General features: G+C 44.9%; 1 protein-coding gene and 1 pseudogene across 2 annotated transcripts; both read left to right on the top strand.

Annotated features, from left to right (window-relative positions):
• Positions 1–1,450: 1,450 nt before the first annotated feature.
• On the top strand, positions 1,451–6,187 carry LOC129641623 (retinol dehydrogenase 16-like). 2 transcript variants are annotated; one of them, XM_055566289.1, is made up of 4 exons: positions 1,451–1,763; positions 3,785–4,043; positions 4,912–5,075; positions 5,625–6,187. In XM_055566289.1, the coding sequence occupies exons 1-4, from the start codon at positions 1,451–1,453 to the stop codon at positions 5,840–5,842; spliced, it is 954 nt and encodes a 317-aa protein (XP_055422264.1). In that variant the 3' UTR covers positions 5,843–6,187. The 2 variants fall into 2 exon arrangements, with proteins under 2 accessions (XP_055422264.1, XP_055422265.1); XM_055566290.1 differs by lacking the exon at positions 3,785–4,043 and having other exon boundaries at positions 1,612–1,763.
• Positions 6,188–7,606: 1,419 nt separating this feature from the next.
• Positions 7,607–19,141, top strand: LOC129648307 (retinol dehydrogenase 16-like; annotated as a pseudogene).
• The last annotated feature ends 2,370 nt before the right edge of the window (positions 19,142–21,511 follow it).

Raw genomic sequence — 21,511 nt, 5'->3', positions numbered from 1 at the left:
ACAACCCCTTTCAGGATGACAGTCAGCTCCCTGCAGGTGGAAATGACCAGTAAAGGCTAATCTGTCATCTCCTCTCTGTTTTTTGGCTGCTGGGGTGGGTTCCAGGAGCATCTGAGCCTCTGTGTCCTTGGGGAAGCCTCTCCTTCATCCCAGTGTCCATTTTCTTTCCTTACTTGGAGTTATAGGTGTGATAAATGTGGACAGTGAGGAGATGTCCAGGGCATTGACCCCGGCTCCTTCTGTCCCTGTCCTTCTTTCCAGCCCCATGATCCTGGTGGTCCACCCCTGTTACTGGATGGTATCCTCCACCTCCCCGTGAACTCCTCCATGCACAGCTGTTCTGAGGTCCAGTCTCAGGTCCTTTCTTTAGTCTCCTGAGGGGTCAGCTTCCTCCTCCTCTCCACTGTTACCCTAACACAAACTGCAATTATTCCTTTCCATCATTGTGATTTATAGATCTCCCTGCTTGCCAGAGTTAGAACTCCAGTTAATGCTTACCATGGTTCAAATCAGTCTCTTCTCAGTGTCTGATTGGTCAGGATTCTGGGTGTGGTGCTGGGATGGGCAGGGGCTTAGCACAGAAGGGAGAGGCCAATGGAGCCGGGCACACAGGTCTGTGGGCAGGGCATCTGCACAGAGTAAAAGGGGAACAACTGTTAGAGCAACTTTGTGTGAGTCCTTCCAAGACCCATCCCAGTATCTGGGAGAAATCTCACCATTACCTGTGTCCCCTCATCCCCTTCCTGTTTCCTCGTAGTGCCTCAGACACCCCCACTGTTCTTCTGAACACTTTCTGGTCCAGGGAACCAGGTGAGATCTTATTCTCTTTTGCGTTCTCCTTCTAATCCTAGAGAAGCTGAGGGTATTTAGTCTTTTAGGAGGGAATTCTGTGAGCTGAGCCAGAGGAGGAAACCAGGTCAAAGTCTAAGCCATACAGCTAGTTGGCAGACGAACTGGGTTTTGAAGCCATGTGTTTTGTGAATCTAAGTATATTCCCCCTGAAGAATATTCTTTAGATCTGGGAGACTCAGGTCCCAGACTTGAAAGGGACAAAAGGAAGAAGATAGTCGTGAGCCATGGAACCATGCCATGTGCGGGTCCAATGTGTGGGGTGGGGATGGAGGGGAGAGAGGCAGGCAGAGGCAAACAGAGAGGAGTGAGAGGACAGGACAGAGGTGGTTGGGAACCTATTGTCATCCCTAAGAGACTGTGTCGTAAATGCATTGACATCTATTAGAAATGGGTTAAGTGTACCAAAGAGCACGCATTGGGGTTAGAGTCAGTCATACTCACTGAAGAAGGTGAGCAGGACAATCTTGAGAACTCCAAGCGAAAGAGCTTGGACCCTGGCTTGCCAACAATAATCCTGTGTGTTCTTAATTTCTCCTGTCTGATCACTAGCCAGACTCTATTTCACCCCAGGCTGTGTGTGTCTGTCCCATAAAAGGCCATGTGGCTGTACCTGGCAGTCCTTGTGGGCCTGTACTACCTCCTGCGCTGGTACCGGGAGAGGCAGGTGGTGAGCCACCTCCGGGACAAGTTCGTCTTCATCACAGGCTGTGACTCGGGCTTCGGGAACCTGCTGGCCAGGCAGCTGGACCTGAGAGGCTTGAGGGTCCTGGCTGCATGTCTGACAGAGAAGGGAGCCGAGCAACTGAGGAACCAGACATCAGACAGGCTGCAGACGGTGATCCTGGACGTCACCAAGACAGACAGCGTTGCTGCGGCCACCGAGTGGGTGAAAGAGCGTGTAGGGGACAGAGGTAATACCCAGATTTCTTGTTTGTTTATTTCTTCTCTCTGTGTGAGGGGACACTGGTTGTCAGCTCCCTGGGGAACATTCCAAGCTGTTTCTGTGACTTGAAGTCCCACCTGTCTTCTTCACCTCACCCAGCTGACTAGCCAAACCTCTGCCACCCCATACCCCCACCTCCTGACCTAGCTTCTGTAGTTTGGGGGAGAGATTTCCCTGATGAGACTGTGTCCTTGCAGACTACCTGTCTGGTGTCCCCTCCTCTCTCAGCAAAAGTCTGGCTTTCTTACTGTTGTGTGAGCAAGGTAATCAGCGTGGACTTTGTGGAGGAGGGGTGGAGAGGGGGGACTCTGGCTGGAAGGCTGCATGGGTGGCTGGGAGCAGGGCTGGAGCTGGGCTGTGTTCTCAGCACCTGAACATGGTCTTGCTGGTGACCCATAGCCAGGCTACTAGAGGTTTAATGTCACTCATTTTCGGTGCTGACACTGAACTCTCAGGAGTTGTCTAAGGAAGGCCTGAAAACTACAGTGGGGTCACATACTCTTTTTTCTGTTTGTTGTTCTCCATGTGTGATGCGTCTCTTTGTGGTACTATAGTTGTACCTGTGTTTTATGGGAGAAGGAAAGAACTTTAATTTATCTAAATACAGATTTAAAACATGACACGGTGGACAATGGGGAAAGTATGTGGATGAGAACCAAATCACCCCAAATCCTACCACCCACAGATAAGTGCTGATAACATTTTGACATACATGATATTACAATTTAGACATAGTCTCTTTCCTAATTTTCCAGTGAAAGAAAGTGAACAATTTTACAGGTAACAAAAATGTGTTCAAAAATTAATAAATAATGATTGAGAATAGTATATTCTTTAGAATAGCTCTACTTCATGAAAAGTACCTCATGGTATGAATGTAATTGGTTCCCATATTTTATTCATTGCATTAAGCATAAATGATGTCTAGGTAAACTTCTTTCTACCCAATTCCCTAAGCTCTAATCACGGCTATTAATTTGATCTTTGGTCAAATAATGGGGAATATCCATTTCTACAAGGGCAGACTTGGTGCTGAGCAGCGGAGGGACTAATTCTGTGTGTTCATTCTGACATCCTGTTCCCAACTGCCCTGAACCCTTCTGTTCTGCCCTGAGTTCTGTTAGTTGGTAAGTCTTTAAGTTCTTGATGCGTCTTTGTGTCTCACAGACAGGTTTCTATGAAGCTGGGCAACCTGTGATCTGAGGGAACTGGGGCCAGAGTGGCCTTTTGTGGGAGGGAGAGGGTAGAGATTTCTGGGAAAACATGTAATTCCGATTTGGGGAAACATGGCTTCTCCTGAAAACCTACTCACTGAATTCCCAAATTTTTGTAGGAATATGACTCAATATTGATGCAGGTGCTTCAGGGCCAGGCCCTACAGGTCAATACCATGCCTCTCGACCGGTTCCCCCAAACCTGGGACTTCAGATCTCTTTTCCTCAACCAATCTGCCTTTGACCTTCATTCATCTTTTTATTTTTGTCTTTTATCTGTTTTCTCCTTTCTTCCTCTCTTTCCCTCCATTCCTCATTATTTCTCTCTGTTTTCCTCTCTTTCCTTCATACTAGCTGTTGAGCACTCAGTCAGAAAATCTGAAAAGTCAGAGGAATATTTATAATGTCTGCAAAAGCAATATGGATTGTGAACATTCAAAATTTCATTCTCAAATTCCAGACTATAGGCACACTAGATCTGAAGCTCAATACCTGCATTCATAAACTGTGGTTCCTTGTTACCCAGTTCCTTGTCACCAGGCACTGGGTGGGGTGTGAAGACTGAGTCAGGAGGGAGGCTGGCCTTCTGTCCTCCCACTGTTCACTGGGTCTGGTCTCCCTAAACCCCCAGGAGCATGGTAGTCTCTGCTCTAGTTGCTCCCACTGCAGCCTCTCTCCTAAAGTCCTCCCAGGTCGGAAGGTGACTTGGCACCATGACAGGATCCACATTGCTAGACTCGGCACACTGTTGTTCTCTTGCCTTCACTGTTCCCAGGGCTCTGGGGTCTGGTGAATAATGCTGGCATCTCCACGCCCACTGCACCCAACGAGTGGCTGACCAAACAGGACTTTGTGAAGATTCTGGACGTGAACCTGTTGGGGGTGATTGATGTGACCCTGAGTGTGCTGCCCCTGGTGCGGAAGGCAAGGGGCCGTGTGGTCAATGTTTCCAGCATCATGGGCCGGGTGGCCCTCTTTGGTGGAGGCTATTGCATGTCCAAGTATGGCGTGGAGGCCTTCTCAGACTCTCTCAGGTAATGGCCTGGGACAGACTGCCCACCTTGGTCCTCCTGCTTCTGTGCTTCTTGGGGAGCCTTTCACAGTATTCCTTTCATCATTGACTAGAGCTCTTTTTTCTGTAATTGTCTCTCTTACTTTACCAGGCATTCCTTGAGAAGCTCCTTCCTAAGTTCTTGATATCAGGATGGGCTCCATGACTGTAGAGATGGCATGAACTTACTTTGCCTGGATGATGTCCCACAGTCTGAAAGTGAGGCAGAATTGTCACTGATATAATTGGCTACAGCATGTTCCATGTATATTGCTGCTATAATATTAGGTAGGGGCAACCTTGTAAGCAGTGTAACCTCATGGAAGCAATTAATCAAGGGAACCAATTAATCATATCAGCAGTAGAAATCCTACCTTATGCAGGGCTGAAGATAGCTCCAATGTGGGGGAAGGGTGTACTCAGGTAAAGAGATGATATTTAGGGAATAGTTAGAACAATCCAGCTGATAGATGGCCAGGAAGTAGATCTGTTAGGAGAGGAAGAGAGGAAATTGAGGAGTATAGAGCAGATAAAATATAGAAAGTTTGGTGATCAATTGGATGTGAGGGGAATATGAAGAGATGGTACTTAAGCGGTACCTTGGAACACAGCTGGTAGGATTTAGAGGTGTAGGCACATGTGTACAAAATATTAGGGAAAATATTCAAACTCTATTCAGAATAACAGCATCATTAGATTTCTCCTTTGGCTTTCTGTACTTCACAACCTCCCAGCATTTCCTGCTTATCCTGCTGCAGTCTTTCTTGGCATCTTACTAATTTTGGGTGTGTTTTTGTGTTTATGTTGGAAGACCTCTGAAGTCCTTGCCCCTCTGCCTGTTTGCCTTGCAGGAGGGAGCTCTCCTACTTTGGGGTGAAGGTGGTTATGATCGAGCCTGGTTATTTTAAGACCGCTGTGACCAGCCCTAAGGCACTCTTTCAGGGCCTCCAGGCATCATGGAATCAGGCCAGCCCAGAGATCAAGGAACTCTATGGAGAGAAGTTCATGGCTAACCGTGAGTGAGCTGTGGACCTTGGGGAGAGAGATAAACCCTTGTCTGGAAGCCTGGGTCAGTCATTAGCACTTCCTTCAGTATCGTATCCATCCTCCAGACTCTGAGTCACCCACACAGTGGGGACATGGGCTCTGTCCCCAGGGTTGCATGTAATCACCTGGTGATCTAGGGAAAGTCTCCAGGCTTGGTAGACATGGGGACCACTGTCTCCCTGAACCTCTTTTTATTTTGGGAGGAAACTGAAGCCAGAGAGGGAAGACCCTGTGTAGTGGCAAGCTGGCATTAGAACAGCTGGTTTTCATGTCCTCAGATTTATTGTTTGTAGACACCTTCAGTTTATGTAGTCCTGATATTCTCAGGAAAAGAATTAGAGGTTACTTCATGTGGAACCATTGCTCCTGGTGTAAGAATGGGGCACTCATTTGAGAATGTAGGTTGATTCAAGTTAGGTGGCCTAGGGATTCTTAAGAACATTGATCCATAAGTTGATCCCTAAGTCAGAATGGACAGAGGTGGAAATATGTCTGGATTCTTTCTTATTCTGGACAGTCATGAAATCAGTCGACTTGTTGTTGACAACCTGCTGCCAGGATCTGTCCTTGGTGACCAACTGCATGGAGCACGCCCTGACCTCCTGCCACCCCCGCACCCGATACTCACCTGGCTGGGATGCCAAGTTCATCTACCTCCCCATGAGCTACCTGCCCAGCTTCCTGGTGGATCTCATGGTGTACTGGAGTAACCCCCGGCCTGCTAAGGCCCTGTAACCCAAGACTGGGGTGTATTGTAGGGGGTAGTTGCGTACAGAGTGGGGAGAGGATGCATCGGGGGAGGGAAATATAGTGGAGAGTGGTGTTTTCATGTCACCAGGACACCTTTCCACCTCACTCCCATCTCCTCCCCAGTCTCCTTTTGGGACATTACTTAGGATTCTGGGATAGAAGGAAGAAACATGTTTTGTAGTGAGAAACTGAGATCAGTAGCTCTTGTCTGTGTCCTGTTCCTTGATCAGCCTCTCAAGGCTCTGAGCCTTATGGCCCTCCTGCCACCCTGAGGAATCCATACTTAAGGGGAGGGTTGAGCAGCTGGGAGGGTCCAGACCCCTGCATCTTCTGCCCCTGTCCACCTCTTCCAGGTGTGCCTTGGCCCTGGCCAGTGTCCCCCTCCCACTGCAATGCACATGGGAAATAAAAACTCTTCTTCCCTAAAGATACTTGTAATCAGGGATGTGTGTGAGGGGTGACCACCAGCCTGACACATGAGCTTAGGTGCTAACTCAGCCAACCTTGGCTGGAAAGTGGTGTCATCAGTGGAGATCCTGACAGAGAACACAGAAACCAATTCTTGTTTTGTCTTGAAATCTTAAATTTCCATTGATTATATTCCCTTAAAATAAAAATTTAGACATTTACCTAGGCCCAGTGATTTTGAACAAGGCCTTGGGCAGCAGTGGGTGTGTGTCTCTGAGAGGAAGAGTCAGGAGACCTCGCGGAGGTGTAGAGGTGAGTGGGAACACCTGAGGAGAATTTAAAGAAGGAAGTGAGGTCATCCCTTTGTCTGCAGAAGTGAGGGGCTAATGTGTCTTTCTGGAGATTATCGTGTGACCTGGGATCCCAGGATTAACACAAGGATGGACAAACAAGGAGAGGTCTGTAAGGGAGAGGCAGTGCCCGGACCTTCCCTGGGGACATGTAGCATCTCCCTCACCAGAAACCTCCCTGCCGTCTTCCCTCTCTCCCCTCCTATAGAGTCACTACTCTCTATTCTTTGCTACCTGCCAGGTCCCCCAGCCCAGATCTCTTTCCCTGACCCTGGAGGTGAGTGAGAGTTACTTCTGGAGCCCGGTCTTATGTCTTTGCTAATGCTTACTGAGCACCTACTGTGATCAGGGCAGGAATTCCCCTGATGTCCCAGTGCTTCCAGAGACCCTGACTCTCTGTGTATCCTCTCTTCTCATGATGGTCTGACTATGCACTCAGTGGAGAGGGCATTTTTACAAAGTCATACAGATTTCTTGACTGAGTGCAAATTGAAGTGGGAGGTATCTCCCAGTCATCTTAGTTCACCTTCCTAATTATAAAAATTAGGTTATAGAGACTTTGGGGGATTTTATGCCATTGAACAGTATGTTTTAATATTACATACCTTAAAAAAGCATTGACTTCAGATTTCCCTGGTGTTCCAGTGGTTAAGAATCTGCCTTACAATGCAGGGGATGTGGGTTCAATCCCTGGTTGGGGAACTAAGATCCCACATGCTGTGGAGCAACTAAGCCTGAGGGCCACAGCTACTGAAGGCCACATGACACATCTACATGTTCCCACTGAAAGACCTCACACAATGCAACGAAGATCCTGCATGCTGCAACTAAGACCTGACACAGTCAAATAAATAAATAAATACTTTTTTTTAAAAGATGCAGTGACTTATTGAATCATTTGGAATGTAACAGAAGTAAACATTTACTGAGTGAAGTTGACATAAGCATAGACAGTTTGAACTATAAGATCTAGATCAGAAGGGACTCCAGTATGAACAGGAGGATATCGGAGTACTCCATGACAGAGAGTGCTGGAACTCTAGTTCAACTGCAGCCTTTAGGCACTGTCTCCTGCAAAGCCTTGTGGCTGTACCTGGCAGTCCTCGTGGGCCTGTACTACCTCCTGCGCTGGTACCGGGAGAGGCAAGTGGTGAGCCACCTCTGGGACAAGTTCGTCTTCATCACGGACTATGACTCGGGCTTCAGGAACCTGCTGGCCCAGCAGCTGGACCTGCGATGCTTGAGGGCCCTGGATGCGTGTCTGATGGAGCAGGAGCTGAGCAGCTGAGGTACCAGACATCAGACAGTCTGGAGACGGTGATCTTGGGCATCACCAAGACAGAGAGCATGACTGTGGCCACCTAGTGGTCACATAGAGCATGTTGGGGACAGAGATACCACCCACATTTTTTTGTGTTTGTTCATTTACTGGGAAGATCCCCAAGGTGTTTTGATTTTCAAAGCCTTGATATTGCCTAGGAATTGGTGCAGGTTGTTTCAAAGCTTGTCTCCTGATGCGCAATGCAGGCCCATTCTCTAAATTCTCCTATCCAGGGTTTTCAAGTGTGTCTTTCCCAACCAGCTTGCAGAAAGTGACTATTTATGTTTTGTTTTGTTTTGTTTTTCCTGTTTGGTGTTTCTTTTTTCATTCATTTCCCTTTTCTTTTCTTTTCTCTTCTCTAGTTTCCCCTTCATTTTTGTTTCTTACCATTCTTCTCTCCCAGTCTCTGTCTCTCTCCTCTGATATTTGTGAGCATCACTCTATTTTCCCAAACTCTGTCTGTGACCTTAATAAAGGGGCTTATTGTCTACTGATGGGCAGAAAAATGAGTAGGACCATCCCTGCTTTCCAATAGCTCAAAGAATATCCAAACCCTGACAGCCCTGCAGCCACCACACCCTCTTTTCCTCTCCTGAACTCTTTTCCCTTCTACCTCATGGCACACTGTTGTTGACTCAATTAAAAAACTCAGTTGTAAGATGACCTGGCACCATGGCTGAGTCCTCTCTCCTGGGCCCAGCACAGTGTTCCCCTCTTGCCCTCACTCTTCCCAGGACTCTGAGGTCTAGTGAATAATGCCAGCATTTGCACACCCACTGCACCCAATGAGTGGCTGACCAAACAGGGCTTTGGGTAGCTGCTAGAGGTGAATGTGTTGGGGGTGACTGAGGTGACCCTGAGCCTGCTGCTCCTGGTGTAGAAGGCAGGGGGCCATGTGGTCAATGCCTCCAGTGTCATGGACCAGTTGAACCTTTTGGCTGGAGGCTCCTCCACGTTCAAGTACGGCATGGAGTCCTTCTCAGATTCCCTCAGGTATTGGCTTGGAATGAAGACCCTCCCTTGTTCCTCTTACTTCTGTGCCTCTGGGCGGGGGCCAACTTTTGTTGGGGTTTCCTTTCTTCACGGACCTTCCAACCCCTCTCTCTTGCTCTGTGTAGGTCTCTCATTGGGAAGCACCTTTCTAAGTTTCGGGTGTCAGAATGGGCTCCAGGACTATAGAGTTTGCTTCAACCACTCCCCACCTTTGATGTGGGCCCACATTCAGAAAGTATCCGAGGCATAACTGGAATCTGGATTACTTGGCTGTGGAGCCCATGTCCATAACCCTTGCGATATTCAGCTTCAGGGAGCCCTCAAAGATGGGCTGCTGCTAAGTCGCTTCAGTCGGGTCTGACTCTATGCGACCCCATAGACGGCAGCCCACCAGGCTCCCCCGTCCCTGGGATTCCCCAGGCAAGAACACTGGAGTGGGGTGCCATTGCCTTCTCTGCAAAGAGGGGCATGGAACACTTAACTCGAATCAACAGATATTTCTTGGGCACTTCTGTGAGTCCTCAAAAAGTGTTCCTGGTTCAAGAAGATTTGGCCCAGAGGAGGAGCCAAGATGGCGGAGGAGTAGGACGGGGAGAACACTTTCTCCCCCACAAATTCATCAAAAGAGCATTTAAACGTCGAGTAAATTCCACAAAACAACTTCTGAATGCTGGAAGAGGACATCAGGCACCCAGAAAAGCAACCCAACTCTTCAAAAGGAGGTAGGAAAAAATATAAAAGACAAAAAAAGAGACAAAAGAGGGAGGGACGGAGTTCCGTCCCGGGAAGGGAGTCTTAAAAAGAGAGAAGTTTCTAAACACCAGGAAACCTTCTCACTGCCAAATCTGTGCCGAGCTTTGGAAGCACAGAGGGCAACATAAAAGGGAGAAAAACAAAACAAAACAAAAAACAATTAAAAATCGCAGATTGTGAGCCCTACGGTAACTCCCCCAGCGGAGAAGTAGCGCAGACGCCTGCACACGGCATTAGCAAGCGGGGGCTGGGCAGGGAAGCGCGGCGCGGGCTGTGTCCCGTAGAGTAAGAATCAGCCCGAATGTCCTGAGCGCTATCCGAGCGAAATAATTTGGGCTAGCAAACCAGACTGTGGGATATCTACCACGCGAAAAGCCAGCCCTAACCTAAGACACCGCCAGGCCTGCGCACAGAACAAAGGACTGAACAGAGATAGCCGGCTGCAGACCTTCCCCCTCCAGTGACAGGCAGCCAGAGCCAGAAGGGGGCAATCGCAGCCCCAGAGAGACACTATCTATAAAACTGTAAGCAGGCTTCTTTGCTAACTAAAACTTCCTGGGGGTCTGGACGGTCAACATCTGCCTGAGAAGGTGCGCCGGTTTTACACCCAGAAAAACCCAGATGACCGAGTGGCGGGGAGGCGATAAGTCGCAGCATTGGCGCCCGCCAAACACCTCATCACCTGAGCTGCTCGGATCTGGGAAGAGCACAAAACGCAGGCCCAACCGAGTCTGCACCTCTGAGGACTACCCGGGTGCCTGAACCTGAGCGGCTTGGACCTGGGAGCTCAGCCCAGGGCCGGCCTCTGATTGTTCCCGGCGGAACAACCTAGAGCCCGAGCAGTGTGGGCAGGGAGGCTACACGCGCCGTGAGCGGGGGCAGACCCAGTGTGGCTGAGGCACTGCGAGTGCATGCCAGTGTTATCTGTTTGCAGCATCCCTCCCTCCCTCCCTCCCCACAGCGCGGCTGAACAAGTGAGCCTAAATAAAATAAAAAAAATAGTGTCCTCCACCGTCCCCTTTGTGTCAGGGCGGGAACCAGACACTGAAGAGACCAGCAAACAGAAGAAGCTATAACAGAGGGAAACGCCTTGGAAGCTACAGGCCATAGATTAAAACCCTGTGGTTACTACGAACTACATAGGAAGGGGCCTATAGATCTTGAGAAATATAAGTCAGACCAAGGAACTAGCCAAACATGAACTGAACCCACAATACTCACAACAAAACCAGAGAAAGACCTAGATATATTTTTACTATTTTTACGATCAATCTTTCTTTCTTTCTTTTTTTTAATTTTTTTTTTAAATTTTAAGTCCTCTATTGTCCTTTAATTTTCACTTTTATAACTATCACTTTGCAAAAAAAAAAAAAAAAGACCCTATTTTTTTTTCTTCATCAAACTTCATATATATATTTTATAATTTTTTGACCATGTTTTGTTTTGTTTTGTTTTGTTTCTTTTTCTTCTTTTCTTTAACATTGTATTTTTGAAATTCCAAACTCTACTCTAGATTTTTAATTTTAGCCTTTTGGTATATGTTATCAATTTTGTACCTATAGTTTTTTTCATAATTTCTGTGACTTTTTTTTTCCTCTGTTTCTTTCTCTTCTTCTTTTATATAACATCGTATATCTGCAATTCCAAACTCTACTCAAGATTTTTAATTTATGCTTTTTGGTATTTGATATCAATTTTGTACCTGTATTTTCTTTATAATTTTTGCGACATTATTTTTGTTGGTTTGTTTGTTTTCTCTCTTTATTTTTCTTCTTCTTTTTTTTAACATTGTATTTTTGAAATTCCAAACTCTACTCTAGATTTTTAACTTTTGCTTTTTGGTATTAGTTATCAATTTTGTACCTGTAGTTTCTTTATAATTTTTGCAACCTTGTTTGTTTTTCTTTGTTCATTTTTTCTCTCTTTCTTTTCCTTCTTCTTTTCATTAACATCACATTTTTAAAATTCCAAACTCTACTCTAGATTTTTAATTTTTGCTTTTATGTATTTGTTACCAATTTTGTACCTTTAAGAACCCAATCTTCAGGACCCATTTTTCACTAGGGAACGAGATTACTGGCTTGACTGCTCTCTCTCCCTTTGGACTCTCCGTTTTCTCCACCAGGTCACCTGTATCTCCTCCCCAAGCCCTCTCTACTCTACCCAACTCTGTGAATTCCTGTGTGTTCCAGATGGTGGAGAACACTTAGGGAACTGATTACTGGCTGGATCTGTCTCCCTCCTTTTCATTTCCCCCTTTTATCCTTCTGGCCACCTCTGTCTCCTGCCTCCTTCTTCTCTTCTCTGTATAACTCCGTGAACATCTCTGAGTGGTCCAGTTGTGGAGTGCACATAAGGAAGTGACTACTGACTAGCCCACTCTCTCCACTATTGATTCCACCTCATCTCATTTGGGTCACCTCTAACTCCCTCCTCCCACTTCTCTTCTCCATGTAACGCTGTGAACCTCTCTGAGTGACCCTCACAGTAGAGAAACTTTTCATCTTTAATGTAGATGTTTTATCAACGGTGCTGTATAGAAGGAGAAGTTTTGAAACTACTGTAAAAATAAGACCGATAACTGGAAGTAGGAGGCTTAAGTCCAAACCCTGACTCCAGGGCACTCCTGACTCCAAGCAACATTAATTGACAGGAGCTCATCAAATGCCTCCATACCGACACTGAAACCAAGCACCACACAAGGGCCAACAAGTTCCAGGGCAAGACATACCAAGCAAATTCTCCAGCAACAAAGGAACACAGCCCTGAGCTTCAAGATACAGGCTGCCCAAAGTCACCCCAAAACCATAGACATCTCATAACACATTACTGGACATTTCATTACACTCCAGAGAGAAGAAATATAGCTCCATCCACCAGAACATCGACACAAGCTTCCCTAACCAGGAAACCGTGACAAGCCACCTGTACAAACCCACACACAGCGAGGAAACGCCACAATAAAGAGAACTCCACAAACTGCCAGAATACAGAAAGGACACCCCAAACTCAGCAATTTAAACAAGATGAAGAGACAGAGGAATAGCCAGCAGATAAAGGAACAGGATAAATGCCCACCAACCCAAACAAAAGAGGAAGGGATAGGGAATCTACCTGATAAAGAATTCCGAATAATGATAGTGAAATTGATCCAAAATCTTGAAATTAAAATGGAATCACAGATAAATAGCCTGGAGGCAAGGATTGAGAAGATGCAAGAAAGGTTTAACAAGGACTTAGAAGAAATAAAAAAGAGTCAATATATAATGAATAATGCAATAAGTGAAATTAAAAACACTCTGGAGGCAACAAATAGTAGAATAACAGAGGCAGAAGATAGGATTAGTGAATTAGAAGATAGAATGGTAGAAATAAATGAATCAGAGAGGATAAAAGAAAAACAAATTAAAAGAAATGAGGACAATCTCAGAGACCTCCAGGACAATATTAAATGCTACAACATTCGAATCATAGGGGTCCCAGAAGAAGAAGACAAAAAGAAAGACCATGAGAAAATATTTGAGGAGATAATATTTGAAAACTTCCCTAAAATGGGGAAGGAAATAATCACCCAAGTCCAAGAAACCCAGAGAGTCCCAAACAGGATAAACCCAAGGCGAAACACCCCAAGACACATAGTAATCAAATTAACAAAGATCAAACACAAAGAACAAATATTAAAAGCAGCAAGGGAAAAACAACAAATAACACACAAGGGAATACCCATAAGGATAACAGCTGATCTTTCAATAGAAACTCTTCAAGCCAGGAGGGAATGGCAAGACATACTTAAAATGATGAAAGAAAATAACCTACAGCCCAGATTATTGTACCCAGCAAGGATCTCATTCAAGTATGAAGGAGAAATCAAAAGCTTTTCAGACAAGCAAAAGCTGAGAGAATTCTGCACCACCAAACCAGCTCTCCAACAAATACTAAAGGATATTCTCTAGACAGGAAACACAAAAAGTGTGTATAAATTCGAACCCAAAACAATAAAGTAAATGGCAACGGGATCATACTTATCAGTAATTACTTTAATGTAAATGGGTTGAATGCCCCAACCAAAAGACAAAGACTGGCTGAATGGATACAAAAACAAGCCCCTGCATATGTTGTCTACAAGAGACCCACCTCAAAACAGGGGACACATACAGACTGAAAGTGAAGGGCTGGAAAAAGATTTTCCATGCAAATAGGGACCAAAAGAAAGCAGGAGTAGCAATACTCATATCAGATAAAATAGACTTTGAAACAAAGACTGTGAAAAGAGACAAAGATGGTCACTACATAATGATCAAAGGATCAATCCAAGAAGAAGATATAACAATTATAAATATATATGCACCCAACACGGGAGCACCGCAGTATGTAAGACAAATGCTAACAAGTATGAAAGGGGAAATTAACAATAACACAATAATAGTGGGAGACTTTAATACCCCACTCACAACTATGGATAGATCAACTAAACAGAAAATTAACAAGGAAACACAAACTTTAAACGATACAATAGACCAGTTAGACCTAATTGATATCTATAGGACATTTCATCCCAAAACAATGAACTTCACCTTTTTCTCAAGTGCACATGGAACCTTCTCCAGGATAGATCACATCCTGGGCCATAAAGCTAGCCTTGGTAAATTCAAAAAAATAGAAATCATTCCAAGCATCTTTTCTGACCACAATGCAGTAAGATTAGATCTCAATTACAAGAGAAAAACTATTAAAAATTCCAACATATGGAGGCTGAACAACACGCTGCTGAATAACCAACAAATCACAGAAGAAATCAAAAAAGAAATCAAAATTTGCATAGAAATGAATGAAAATGAAAACACAACAACCCAAAACCTGTGGGACACGGTAAAAGCAGTCCTAAGGGGAAAGTTCATAGCAATACAGGCACACCTCAAGAAACAAGAAAAAAGTCAAATAAATAACCTAACTCTACACCTAAAGCAACTAGAAAAGGAAGAAATGAAGAACCCCAGGGTTAGTAGAAGGAAAGAAATATTAAAACTTAGAGCAGAAATAAATGCAAAAGAAACGAAAGAGATCATAGCAAAAATCAACAAAACCAAAAGCTGGTTTTTTGAAAGGATAAATAAAATTGACAAACCATTAGCCAGACTCATCAAGAAACAAAGGGAGAAAAATCAAATCAATAAAATTAGAAATGAAAATGGAGAGATCACAACAGACAACACAGAAATACAAAGGATCATAAGAGACTACTATCAACAATTATATGCCAATAAAATGGACAACGTGGAAGAAATGGACAAATTCTTAGAAAAGTACAACTTTCCAAAACTCGATCAGGAAGAAATAGAAAATCTTAACAGACCCATCACAAGCACGGAAATTGAAACTGTAATAAAAAATCTCCCAGCAAACAAAAGCCCAGGTCCAGACGGCTTCACAGCTGAATTCTACCAAAAATTTAGAGAAGAGCTAACACCTATCCTACTCAAACTCTTTCAGAAAATTGCAGAGGATGGTAAACTTCCAAACTCATTTTATGAGGCCACCATCACCCTAATACCAAAACCTGACAAAGATCCCACAAAAAAAGAAAACTACAGGCCAATATCACTGATGAACATAGATGCAAAAATCCTTAACAAAATTCTAGCAATCAGAATCCAACAACACATTAAAAAGATCATACACCATGACCAAGTGGGCTTTATCCCAGGGATGCAAGGATTCTTCAATATCCGCAAATCAATCAATGTAATACACCACATTAACAAATTGAAAAATAAAAACCATATGATTATCTCAATAAATGCAGAGAAAGCCTTTGACAAAATTCAACATCCATTTATGATAAAAACTCTCCAGAAAGCAGGAATAGAAGGAATATACCTCAACATAATAAAAGCTATATATGACAAACCCACAGCAAACATTATCCTCAATGGTGAAAAATTGAAAGCATTTCCTCTAAAGTCAGGAACAAGACAAGGGTGCCCACTTTCACCATTACTATTCAACATAGTTTTGGAAGTTTTGGCCACAGCAATCAGAGCAGAAAAAGAAATAAAAGGAATCCAAATTGGAAAAGAAGAAGTAAAGCTCTCACTGTTTGCAGATGACATGATCCTCTACATAGAAAACCCTAAAGACTCCACCAGAAAATTACTAGAACTAATCAATGACTATAGTAAAGTTGCAGGATATAAAATCAACACCCAGAAATCCCTTGCATTCCTATACACTAATAATGAGAAAACAGAAAGAGAAATTAAGGAAACAATTCCATTCACCATTGCAACGGAAAGAATAAAATACTTAGGAATATATCTACCTAAATAAACTGAAGACCTATATATAGAAAACTATAAAACACTGGTGAAAGAAATCAAAGAGGACATTAACAGATGGAGAAATATACCATGTTCATGGATTGGAAGAATCAATATAGTGAAAATGAGTATACTACCCAAAGCAATCTATAGATTCAATGCAATCCCTATCAAGCTACCAACAGCATTCTTCACAGAGCTAGAACAAATAATTTCACAATTTGTATGGAAATACAAAAAACCTCAAATAGCCAAAGTGATCTTGAGAAAGAAGAATGGAACTGGAGGAATCAACTTGCCTGACTTCAGGCTCTACTACAAAGCCACAGTTATCAAGACAGTATGGTACTGGCACAAAGACAGAAATATAGATCAATGGAACAAAATAGAAAGCCCAGAGATAAATCCACGCACATATGGACACCTTATCTTTGACAAAGGAGGCAAGAATATACAATGGAGAAAAGACAATCTCTTTAACAAGTGGTGCTGGGAAATCTGGTCAACCACTTGTAAAAGAATGAAACTAGAACACTTTCTAACACCATACACAACAATAAACTCAAAATGGGTTAAAGATCTCAACGTAAGACCAGAAACTATAAAACTCCTAGAGGAGAACATAGGCAAAACACTCTCTGACATACATCACAGCAGGATCCTCTATGACCCACCTCCCAGAATATTGGAAATAAAAGCAAAAATAAACAAATGGGACCTAATTAACCTTAAAAGCTTCTGCACATCAAAGGAAACTCTAAGCAAGGTGAAAAGACAGCCTTCAGAATGGGAGAAGATAATAGCAAATGAAGCAACTGACAAACAAGTAATCTCGAGAATATACAAGCAACTCCTACAGCTCAACTCCAGAAAAATAAATGACCCAATCAAAAAGTGGGCCAAAGAACTAAATAGACATTTCTCCAAAGAAGACATACAGATGGCTAACAAACACATGAAAAGATGCTCAACATCACTCATTATCAGAGAAATGCAAATCAAAACCACTATGAGGTACCATTTCACACCAGTCAGAATGGCTGCGATCCAAAAGTCTACAAGTAATAAATGCTGGAGAGGGTGTGGAGAAAAGGGAACCCTCTTGCACTGTTGGTGGGAATGCAAACTAGTACAGCCACTATGGAGAACAGTGTGGAGATTCCTTAAAAAACTGGAAATAGAACTGCCTTATGATCCAGCAATCCCACTGCTGGGCATACACACTGAGGAAACCAGAAGGGAAAGAGACACGTGTACCCCAATGTTCATCGCAGCACTGTTTATAATAGCCAGGACATGGAAGCAACCTAGATGTCCATCAGCAGATGAATGGATAAGAAAGCTGTGGTACATATACACAATGGAATATTACTCAGCCATTAAAAAGAATACATTTGAATCAGTTCTAATGAGGCAGATGAAACTGGAGCCTATTATACAGAGTGAAGTAAGCCAGAAAGAAAAACACCAATACAGTATACTAACGCATATATATGGAATTTAGAAAGATGGTAACAATAACCCTGTGTACGAGACAGCAAAAGAGACACTGATGTATAGAACAGTCTTATGGACTCTGTGAGAGAGGGAGAGGGTGGGAAGATTTGGGAGAATGGCATTGAAACATGTAAAATATCATGTATGAAATGAGTTGCCAGTCCAGGTTCGATGCACGATACTGGATGCTTGGGGCTGGTGCACTGGGACGACCCAGAGGGATGGAATGGGGAGGGAGGAGGGAGGAGGGTTCAGGATGGGGAACACATGTGTACCTGTGGCGGATTCATTTTGATATTTGGCAAAACTAATGCAATTATGTAAAGTTTAAAAATAAAATAAAATATAAAAAAAAAATAAAAGAAGCCAGTCCCTAAAGATTAAAAAAAAAAAGAAGAAGAAGAAGATTTGGCCCTTTACCGTGTCTGACAGCTGAGAAAGGAAAAAGAGATACAGTAATGCCATTATCTCATTTTTGCCGCTTGTGACTACATTAGCGAAGGTAGGTAGGCTTGGTAGCCAGTGAAATGAGGTGAGGGTTCAGGAGATAAGGGTCTGAACTGAGGACTGAAGAAGTGAACTTGAGACTCTGGCAATTGGGCAAAGTAGAGCAGGAAGGCTTCAGGGTATGAGAATGGTGTCAGCCTATGCCCAGCTCAATGAGTGACTGTGGATGGCCTAAGCTGTGGGGTCCACCAGGGACAGATAGGCATGGTGGGCTTGTAGAAAGATGTAGGCCTTGGAAAGGTTGGAGACCATCTTTCTAATGGCAATGGAACCCCACAGAAGAGATTTAACCAGGGGAGTTAAAATAGTCAAATCAGCCTCTAGAGCAAGGGGTGGCTTTGAATGCGGGGGAGCTGAGACAACAGGCAGGAAGGTGTTCCTTAGAGGACAGTTATGATAACCGAACTGACAGATGGCCAGGTTGTTGGCTAGAGCAGGAGAGGGGAGAGAGAGAACTGAGTATGAAGGAGGTTATATTAGCAAACTCTGATAATTGAATACATGTGCAGAGAATAGGAGGAAATAGCTTATAAGTGGTGCCTTGCACCACTGTTGGCAGGATTTAGAGTTGATAAGGGACTTCCCTGGTGGCTCAGCCCATAAAGAATCCACCTGAAATGCAGGAGACCCAGGTTCCATCCCTGGGACGGGAAGATCTCCTGGAGAAGATAATGGCAACTCACTCCAGTATTCTTTCCTGAAGAATTCCATGGTCAGAGGAGCCTGGTGGGCTACAGTCCATGGAATCACAAAGGGTCAGACATGACTGAGCAACTAACACACACACCCCAAGTTGACAAGCCCATATAAATAAACTATTTCAAAAATTATTCAAGTTCTATACAGAAAGAGTACCATCATCATAAATTTTCTCTCCCTGGCTGCTACACTTCATAACTCCTCAAACTTTCAAGATTATCCAACTCCATTCTGAATTGAGATTCTATTGTTTTCTGTTTGTTTCCTGAAATTCTGAATGCCTTGCCTCTCTGCCTCTTAGCCTCGAGCAGGGAACTCTCCTACCACCTTTGGGGTAAAGGTGGCTAGGATCAAGCACAGTTACTTCAAGACCAGCATGAGTAATCCTGAGGTTCTGGATGGGGGCTTCCGGGAGGCATGGGTTTGGGCAATTCCATAGGTCCAAGAACTCTGTGGGGAGCTATTCCTGGCATCAGGTGAGTGAGCTGTGGACCTTGGGGTGAGAAGTAAACCCTTGTCTGGAAGCCTGGGTCCATCATTAGCACCTCCTCTAGTCTTAGGTCCATCCTCCAGGCTCTGAGTCATCCACACAGTGAGGACATTAGCTCTATCCTCAGGGTCCCATGTGGTCAATTGGTGACAGAAGGAAAGGATTCAGGCTTGGTAGACCTGGGGACCACTGTCTCATCTGAATTCCTTGTTGTTTGGGGAAGAAACTGAATCTAGGGAGGACAGAGACTTGTGGACTCAAGACAAACTGACATTAGAGCAGATGGTTTTCATGTGCTTAGATTTCAGCGTTTATTGTTGTTTAGTCACCAAGTTGTGTCCAACTCTTTGTGACTCCATGGACTGTAGCCCTCCAGGCTCCTCTGTCCATGGGATTTTCCAGGCAAGAATACTGAAGTGGGTTGCCATTTCCTCCTCCAGGGGATCTTCCCCACCCAGGGATCGAGCCCAAGTCTTGTGCATTGGCAGGCAGATTCTTTACCAGTGAGCCACCAAAGAAGCCCACTCTAGTGTCTATAGAAATATCCAATTTATGTATTGGATATTCTCAGGAATAGAGCCAGAGGTTGCTTAGTGTGGAACAGTTATTCCTGAGGTAAGAGTTTGGGTGCTTCTTGGGGAATTTGAATGATTAATTTGGGGCATGGGTTTACAGGGGAGGGAAGGGCGGAAATTCTCTTATCCTGAACAGACATCAAAATAACCGAAAATATTTGGGAAAAATACAAGCTGAATCTCTGTGCTTGGTCATGAACTGCATGGACACACCCTGACTGCCTGCCACCCACACACCCAATACTCACCTGACTGGGATGCCAAGCTTGTCTACTTCCTATGAGCTACCTGCCCTCCTTCCTGATGGATGCCATGGTCTACCGGAGCTCCCCAAGGGCCAGGGCCCTATCAAGTCAAGTCTAGTTGGGTGCTGTGTGAGGGATGATACTTCAAGAAGAAGGAGAGAAGGTGGAAGGAGGGAGCTCTCCATTTCTAAGGTCAGGTAGCTCATCCTCTTCCTCATCTCTGCCCCAGGCTTCTCCTGAGGCTCTGGGATATTGGGAAGGAAGGACAAAGTTTTGTGGCTGAGAAACAGGGATCCAATAGCATACATCTGTGCCCTGTTTCTTGGGCAGCATCTCAAAGCTCTCAGCCCCATGACCCTCTTGCCACCCTGAGGAATCTGCAATGTCTGGAGGGTGTGAGCCTCTGGGAAGGGGCTCAGCCCCACGTGCTCTGTCTCTAGTCACCTCCTTAGGGCGTGCCTTGGTTTCCCCATCCCATGGGATGGAAATGGCCTGGAGGAGGTAAAGGGTCCTGTCTCCACTGAAAATACCTGTGGGCAAGAGTCAAGGATGCACAGGGCACCCAGCAGCCTCATCTGAGTAGGAGGCCCGGTCATCAGAGGGGGCAGCATTCTCAGTCCTGGGAGAAGAGCTCTCTGTGTTGTCCTGCAGCCCCCTAGTCTCCCATTCCACAACCTGCCTTTTCTGTTGTTGGAAGTTTGAGTCCAGGGAAGCGCTGTGTGTCCTGGCAATCAGCAGACAGGCCTGCAAGATGGTAAGTCAGGCCCAGGCCTGTGCTGGGGCAGTTCCAACTCATTCTTTTTCAGGTTTAGAGACAAACCCCTGGATTTCACCATCTGGGGCTGTCTCAAGAACTGGGACATTCCTGGGCCTGCTCAGCCCTTGAGTGACATCGTCTGACTTCCCTGAGCCAAAACTTCCTTGTTCACTCACCAAGGAGGCAGACAGAATTCTGAGATGTCTCCCACATCAATTGTAGGCAGTGCCTTGGGGTGAGTAGGAAGTGAGGTTTGCCTCCACCTCCCATCTCCCATCTCCATATCCTACAGGCTTTGGGTCTGCTCCCCAGGACTGGGTCCATGAACTGTCACCACCGCCCCCCGCCCCCGCCACCAAATCCCAGCACTCTTGGTATAGAATGCCAAACTCCCTGCGATTTCCCAAGATGACACCTGCTTTATCTGATTCTAAAGCTAACTAACCTTGGTAGAGAGTGCAGCATACCAGCATCCTTGTCCTTCACTCTAGGGGATTTCATGGCCTCATTTCTATGTCAGACCCTCTAGACAGGGAAGGTGTAGGCAGTTGGTCCCAGGTCCTTCAGGCTGGTCACCAGGATAGTCCTGAGGAATAATGACCCTAGAGGTTTGTCCAGAGGACCAGTACAGACTCCAGCATCATTCTGTCTCCATATTTTTGCAATCCTGGGTGAGGGATTACTCACACCTCTGTCTCATTTCCTTGCTTCCTTTGCTTTACTGGCTTCCCTTCTACCTCTC

This window comes from Bubalus kerabau, chromosome 1 (genome assembly GCF_029407905.1).
Source record: "Bubalus kerabau isolate K-KA32 ecotype Philippines breed swamp buffalo chromosome 1, PCC_UOA_SB_1v2, whole genome shotgun sequence".
NCBI lineage: Eukaryota > Metazoa > Chordata > Mammalia > Artiodactyla > Bovidae > Bubalus > Bubalus kerabau.
The sequence above is the reverse complement of the archived record's forward strand: the minus strand, read 5'-3'. Positions and strand labels throughout refer to the sequence as shown.

Coding starts and splice junctions, on each gene's coding strand:
- LOC129641623 (XM_055566289.1), top strand. CDS start 1,451: ATGTGGCTGTACCTGGCAGTCCTTGTGGGCCTGTACTACCTCCTGCGC. Junction 1,764..3,784: donor AGAGCGTGTAGGGGACAGAG/GTAATACCCAGA, acceptor CACTGTTCCCAG/GGCTCTGGGGTCTGGTGAAT. Junction 5,076..5,624: donor AGAGAAGTTCATGGCTAACC/GTGAGTGAGCTG, acceptor TATTCTGGACAG/TCATGAAATCAGTCGACTTG.